Source organism: Alnus glutinosa, chromosome 1, assembly GCF_958979055.1.
Source record: "Alnus glutinosa chromosome 1, dhAlnGlut1.1, whole genome shotgun sequence".
Lineage (NCBI taxonomy): Eukaryota > Viridiplantae > Streptophyta > Magnoliopsida > Fagales > Betulaceae > Alnus > Alnus glutinosa.
In genome coordinates, this window is record NC_084886.1 from 29,633,543 (window position 1) to 29,641,220 (window position 7,678).

A 7,678-nucleotide genomic window follows, 5' to 3' on the forward strand; every position below is an offset into this window, starting at 1 on the left:
TAACATTTTCAAACTATCTTATAAAACTAATGATATATAATAAAACGATTGTTGTCATACAATTAGAATGTTATTGTAAAAATTAGTCTTTAATTTTTTTATTTTAAATATTTATTAATCGAAACGTTAACTTTTAGTATCACATTATCATCTAGTCTTCGTCATAAATGATCGGCTTGCCTTTGTCGTAAAATAATCTATTAAATAGAATTCTCCTTTTATAAAGACTCCAGCCGTAAACAGATGACCAAGTGCACGTGTCGCCACCCACCCTTTGACTTTTGTGTCTGACTCTCTCCTTAGTCCTTACGATTTACCATTGTCAGAGAGTTGTTGCCAAATCTAAAATGCTCACGTTACATCCCAAACCTACCGGCTTTTGCCGGTCTCCCTTTTCCTCCCACTCCCACTAAATGTTCACCTCCACGCCCTCCCTCTCCATTTTCTCTCTCTCTCTCTCTCTCTCTCTCCGATAGGCAGACAGAAGTCAGAGCTGAAAGAGAAAGAGCTCTCCTTCGTTCTTTCATCAGATGTTCAAGCCACAAGCGTGTTGAAGTCAGAGCCACCATTTCTTTTCCTCATCTATCTCTATCTATCTGACAGGTGTGTTCGCCCTTTTCTTTCTTCCTTTTTATCATATTCACGAGGAGCAACACACCCTTCTTTTTCTCTTTCCTTGAATGTGCTGCTGAATTTGTTCCTCACCCAGAATGGCCCTGACCATTAATCCGACTCCATAAATCTTGGTTCTGTTACAGGGTTTTGCTTTTTGCTGGCACTTTCTTGTGCGTGATTTTTTTTTTTTTCCAAACATGGGTGTTCAAGATTTGTGGGTGTTGATAATTGTTCTTGGCCTCTGTTTCCAATCCCGGCTTCTGAATTCTCAGAATCTGTCATGCCATCCAAATGACCTGAGGGCATTGGAGGATTTCTTGAGAGGTTTGGAGTCGGTTATTGATGGGTGGGGCTCCAATTCTTCTTCTAATTGCTGTACATGGCCAGGCATCACTTGCAACTCTTCCTTCTCCCGTGGTCTAAACGATTCTCGCAGTTCCAATAGAGTCGTTAAGTTGGAGCTTGTTAAGAAAAGACTAGGTGGTAAACTCTCTGAAGCACTAGGCAACTTGGATCAGCTCAGAACCCTCAATCTCTCCCACAATTACCTCCGAGAAGGGCTTCCTGCGTCCCTCTTCCATTTGCAAAATTTAGAGGTCCTGGACTTGAGCTCTAATGACTTGTCAGGTCTATTTCCGGCAACCATTGATTTGCCTTCAATCCAGTCCATTGACATATCTCAGAACACCTTGAAAGGTCCTATCCCCGTTGGCGTCTGCGGGAATTCAAGGCGAATTCGGGTTCTGAATCTGGCTGAAAACTACTTCTCTGGTAGTCTTCCACCAGGACTTGGCAACTGTAGCTCGTTGGAACATCTCTGTCTCGGCACGAATGACCTCACTGGTGGTTTATCAGAAGATATATTTCGACTACAGAAATTGGCGCGGTTGAGTCTTCAAGATAACATGCTTTCCGGGCCGCTGAGCAGAAGAATCGGTAACCTTACTAGCCTTTTTCGTTTGGATATATCCTCTAATGGGTTTTCAGGAAGCATCCCAGATGTTTTTTATCACTATGGAAAGTTACAGTATATGGAAGCCCATTCAAACAATTTCACTGGTCAAATTCCACCTTCCTTGTCCATTTCATCCACTCTCACTTTGCTTAATTTGAGGAACAATTCTTTGGAGGGTCATATTGATCTTAATTGTTCAGCAATGGCTAGTCTGGCCTCTCTTGATTTAGGTTCTAATCGTTTTTACGGTTCTGTGCCTGCTAATCTTCCGTCTTGTGGAGGTTTGAGAACCTTAAATCTTGCCCGGAACAACTTCAGAGGCCAAATCCCAGAAAGCTTCAAGACTTTTCAAAATCTCTCTTACCTCTCACTCTCAAATTCCAGCATCTTTAATCTTTCCTCTGCCCTGAAAATCCTCCAGCAATGCAGGAACCTAACTACTGTGGTCCTTACCCTCAACTTCCATGATGAGGAATTGCCTGCTGATCCTACTATACGTTTTGAAAACCTTAAAGTTCTCATTATTGCAAATTGTAGACTCACCGGTTCAATACCAAAATGGTTGAGCGATTGTACCAAATTGCAGTTGTTGGATTTGTCCTGGAATCGGTTGAACGGAACTATTCCGAGGTGGTTCGGCAAGTTCGAATTTCTCTTTTACTTGGACCTGTCAAACAACTCATTTACTGGGGAGATTCCAAAAAGCTTTACTGGATTAGAGAGTCTTAACAACCGGAATATCTCATTGGAGGAACCTTCCCGAGATTTCCCATTTTTCTTGAAAAGAAATGTGAGTACGAGAGGATTGCAGTATAATCAAGTTTGGAGCTTCCCACCAACGCTGGACCTAAGTCACAACAATCTTAGTGGACCAATCTGGCCGGAGTTTGGGAAACTGAAAAAGCTCCATATTTTGGATTTGAAATTTAACTATTTATCAGGGCAAATTCCTAGCAATTTATCGGGGATGGCAAGCTTGGAGAATCTGGATTTGTCCCATAACAATCTTACGGGGACAATACCACCTTCATTAGAAAAACTCAGCTTTTTGTCAAAGTTTAATGTTGCGGAAAATCATCTAAGTGGGGAAATCCCTTCAGGAGGTCAGTTTCAGACATTCCCAAATTCAAGCTTCGAAGGTAATAATTTATATTTTTGTGGATCCTCTTGTCGTCCATCAATTAACAAAGCTGCTCCTCCTGGATCACCCAACAAATCAACAAGGAAAAGAGGACCTATCATTGGAATGGCTATTGGGATTGTATTTGGGACAGCTTTTCTTCTCGTCCTCATGTTCATAATTTTGTTGCGAGCGCATAGCCGAGGAGAGGTTGATCCTGAGAAAGAGGGTGACACCAATGATAAAGATTTGGAACAACTTGGGTCAAGATTAGTGGTTTTGTTCCAAAACATGGAGAACAATAAAGAGCTGTCCCTTGATGACCTTTTGAAATCTACCAACAATTTTGACCAAGCTAATATTATTGGCTGTGGGGGTTTTGGTCTTGTCTACAAAGCCACCCTTCCTGATGGTAGGAAGGTTGCAATCAAACGTCTCTCCGGTGACTGCGGTCAGATGGAAAGGGAATTCCGTGCTGAAGTCGAAGCCCTCTCAAGAGCTCAACATCCAAATCTTGTCCATCTTCAAGGCTATTGCATGTACAAAAATGACAGGCTCTTAATATACTCTTACATGGAAAACAGTAGCTTGGATTATTGGTTACATGAAAAGCTTGATGGTCTATCCTCCCTAGATTGGGATACAAGGCTCCAAATTGCTCAAGGGGCAGCAAGGGGGCTTGCTTATTTGCACCAATCGTGTGAGCCCCATATCCTTCACAGAGATATAAAGTCGAGTAACATCCTTCTAGATGAAAATTTTGAAGCCTACTTAGCCGATTTTGGTCTTGCAAGGCTTATACTCCCCTATGATACTCATGTGACAACTGATCTTGTAGGGACGCTAGGCTACATCCCTCCTGAATACGGCCAAGCCTCGGTTGCGACTTACAAGGGAGATGTGTATAGTTTTGGGGTTGTTCTTTTGGAACTTCTAACAGGAAGGAGGCCCATGGACATGTGCAAGCCGAAAGGATGCCGGGATCTAATTTCTTGGGTGTTTCAGATGAAGAAGGAGAGGCATGAAAGTGAGGTGTTTGATCCATTCGTATATGACAAGCAGCATGACAAGGAAATGTTGCGGGTGCTTGAGATTGCATGTCTTTGCTTGAGTGAATGCCCTAAAGTGAGGCCTTCAACTCAGCAGCTAGTTTCTTGGCTCGACGACCTCGACATCAATATCTAGCTTTCTTATGTGTTACAAAGCAAAACTCTGGTTGTACACTCTTGTTAAGTAGGTTCCGTTTCCACCAGCTATAAGTTGGTGTTTCTGTATTCTAAACAGTGATCCTGTTGTAAATAGCAAGGAAAAAGAGAACTCTTGTCTTCTCCATTTATTGTCTTTACAGGGTAATTCGATCTTTATATTTGGCTGTCTCTTTTTTCTTTTTTTCTTCATTTTTTTTTTCCCCCTTCTACACTGGGGCAGCCAAAAAATACATAAAAAAAAAAAAAAAAAGAAAAAAGAAAAAAAGAAAAAAGAAAAAAGAAAAAAAAGCCAAGCAAAACAGGCTTCCTGCATTATGCATCACAGGAAAAGAATCATGGGTGGCCTGGCCTTGAGATATATTGGATCGATATCTGACTCAAACAATAGGCCCGGTAGCATCCAAGTCATGCAAATTCCAATGGCGAATTATTAAGGCTCTTGTTGATACATGCCACCGAGGGGAGTGGTTTAGTGGCATTTGAGTTTAACAATGGGGGTTAAGGTCCCAAGGTCGAATCTCAAAATGAAAAGTGCTTGATTTACCATTCCATTGGCTTGGGTATTGTTAGTGTTCTGGGTGGGGCTAGATAGTAAAGTTATGGCTCTATTGGATTTGATGGAGTGCCTACGGTTTCTTGCCATTTAAGCCCCTCCTGTGCAATTGAAAATTCATAGCTTTACTTGAAATCATAAATGAATTGCCTTGTTGAGTGTGTGTTGGTCCAATATGCCCTCGCAAGCGAGACATGTGGCACACAATGTGGAGCGAGATGAAGTGGACATCTAGAGTTTTTGAGGTGACTTTATTGTGAACAAAGTGAAAGTCGATTTCAATGTGCTTGGTGTGTGTGACGTCCCACATCGTCTGGGAATGAGGATGTGCTTATATGTATAAATGCACCCTAAATGACACAACGCGTTTTAAAGCCGTGATGGTCATGAACCTATCAGAACTGAGCAGTTAAGCGAGCCGCTGCGAGAGCAATCCCAGGATGGGTGACCTCCTGGGAAGTCTGGTTTGGGGAGCCAAAAGCGGACAATATTGTGTCATTGGGGGTGGATCGTTACAAATGGTATCAGAGCCATTGCCCAGCCTCAGATGGTGGGAGCGTGCACAAGCCCAAGAGGGTTGCCGGCGGGCACTCGCTGGGATGCCAAGAATGGGGTGATCCCATAAGGGTCGCCAGCGAGGACGCTGGGTCCCAAGGGGGGTGATTGTGACGTCCCACATCGCTTGGGAATGAGGATGTGCTTATATGTATAAATGCACCCTATATGACACAACGCGTTTTAAAGCCGTGATGGTCATGAACCTATCAGAACTCCGCAGTTAAGCGAGCCGCTGCGAGAGCAATCCCAGGATGGGTGGCCTCCTGGGAAGTCTGGTTTGGGGAGCCAAAAGCGGACAATATTGTGTCATTGGGGGTGGATCGTTACAGTGTGAGCATGGAAAGCTGGGTTGGCGGTGAGATATGTGGCACTAATGTTGTCACACCATAGGGTAGGTGGTGTAGGGTAAAAAATGCCAAGGTCGCGAAGCATGGATTATAGCCATATGAGTTCAGTAGTAGTGGTTGTAACGTCCAAGATATTAATGAAGGGTTAAAATCATGAATTAGAGTAATTAAGTAATTAATTAGGTAAAATGAGGAAGAAAAACACTTGGGAAATATTTAGAATTGAGTTTTTGAGTTGTACATCCAGATGGACCAATTCTGTGTCCGGACGGGTCATGCTGTAGAATTGTGTCCTCTAGCGTGTCCGGATGGTTTAGGCAGTAGGTTTACTTCTCGGCACGTGTCCGAATAGGCTTGGCAGAAAGTTGCATTTTTCAGCGCGTGTCCGTACAAGACTTGGTAAAAAATTTTGGAGCAAGTTTTCAGCTCATTTCTTCCCCATTTCTCTCCTCCCAAACGAAAAAACCTTTCTTCTCTCTCATAGGGTTTGATCTTAAACTCTACATTTCAGTAGATTGAAGCTTCCAAACTCAAATCCAACACCGGAAACGTGATCCTTGCTACAAGATCTATGTTTTCACCATTCATTTTGAGGTAAATCCAAAAATCCTAGTTCATCTAGATTTTGTGATGATTTTTGAGAGTTTAATCTTGATCTCTCGATTTTCTTTAGGTATTGAATACTTTGAAGTGTTCTAGACAATTTCCAAGCGTTGTGTTTCACTTTTGGTGAGAAATCAAGGTAAGACCGAAAACCTGAGTTTTTTCTAAGTGTTGTAAATTAACAATTTGTGTGTCTAACCTTAAGATAATCTTATAGGTTATTTTTATTAGTTAATGGGTTATCAAATGAAGCTCTAAAAATTTATGGGTTTTCCATGGGTCTTAGTTATTGAGCTTTTAAAGAGCTAAGTGGGAATTTATAGTTAGAAAATATTATGCATAAGTAATAATATGTCATCACAATATATTGTACAGTGATACATTGTGTGGCTTACAAAAATGATTTCTTCATAGCCAAACTATCAAGTACCGAAAGTGAGTATTTTACTCATTGAGAAAAGATATTATGTTTTACGATGAGAAAATATTATGATTTTATAAATGCGAGCCAATAATATTTTAGTAGATATATGCTTGTGATTTGCTTTCAGTGCCTTCAATTATGTTAAAGAGATGATTCGAAGATGTTTATGAGTTTTAAGATATGATTGTAAATATATGGATTGAGTTATGTTTTATGTGATTTATGAGAAGTTAAGAATGCATGTTATGATGAAAAGCTTAAGAAAAGCATGGAATGATAATAATTGCATAAGTGTGAAAGCATGTACACAGAGCATAGATGGTGTGGAAGCACTAGCATGTATGAAACCATGAACGCTAAATGTAAAAACTTGGTTGAAAGACACCTTGGTAGAGCAATTGTAAGGCCGGTGTCCCACGACATCAGAAACAAGTCTTAGGGTTGAAGCCTTGCAGGCACTAGAAACCAAAAAACAGAACAAGAGCATACATAACATGATGGTATGTGACATGTTTTAGTAAAGTATTTCAAGCTAGACGTATTAGTATGCATATGAGTTTGAATGAGACAAATAATATATGGTGATAATCGGCTAGATTGCATATGTGTTTTATGAGATGTCATTTATTTGGAATGCACGTATACCTGTATTCCCGAAAGGTTTGGAATGACATGTATGCGTGTGGGGCCGAGTTATGATGTTAATTGATTTAATGAAATGTAATGTTTGGAAGTATACGTATACTTGTATTCCCCAAAGGCTCGGAAGAACTCTATGTGTATATAACTGAAATGTTATGTTGAATGCTTTCCAGTGATTTAATTTTGGGTATGCAAGTATACTTGTATTCCCCAAAGGTTCAGAGGAATTGTATGTGTGTAATGCCGTAATGTTATTGTTAATATATTGGCCTCATTTTGTGTTTGGACAAAATCACTTATGTGTAAAGATGCTGTAAACATGGATTCCACTTGTCAGAGCATTTTTAGAAGACTCTGCACTGCGAAAAAGATAGAAGATTCAAGTTTCCCTGTCAGCCGTCCGGACGACGTGTCATCCCGTCCGGACGCCCATCTGTCCACTGTTCCATCCGTCCAGACGACGTGTTCATCCGACCGGCCGCCAGATAGACCAGCATCATCCGTTCGGACGACGAATCTTTTCCGTCCGGACCCTACACTGTATCGAGAAACTTCTATTCCAGCTTGCATCCGTCCGGACATCTCAGCAGCCCATCCGGACGCCTCTCAGTACTCGAACAGTCTCAGATTCTTTCCAAGTTCAGAATATGGGA

At 41.3% G+C, this 7,678-nt stretch overlaps 1 protein-coding gene and 1 long non-coding RNA gene across 2 annotated transcripts; both read left to right on the plus strand.

The window, feature by feature from the left end:
* Nucleotides 1–381: 381 nt before the first annotated feature.
* LOC133878271 (phytosulfokine receptor 1) lies at nucleotides 382–4,022 on the plus strand. The gene is made up of 2 exons (XM_062316809.1): nucleotides 382–603; nucleotides 759–4,022. The coding sequence occupies exon 2, from the start codon at nucleotides 813–815 to the stop codon at nucleotides 3,873–3,875; it is 3,063 nt and encodes a 1,020-aa protein (XP_062172793.1). The 5' UTR covers nucleotides 382–603; nucleotides 759–812; the 3' UTR covers nucleotides 3,876–4,022.
* A 1,843-nt stretch (nucleotides 4,023–5,865) lies between these two features.
* On the plus strand, nucleotides 5,866–7,417 carry LOC133858337 (uncharacterized). Its single transcript, XR_009898507.1, has 3 exons — nucleotides 5,866–5,950; nucleotides 6,030–6,098; nucleotides 7,363–7,417. It is a non-coding gene; the product is annotated as an uncharacterized LOC133858337 (long non-coding RNA).
* Nucleotides 7,418–7,678: the final 261 nt, after the last annotated feature.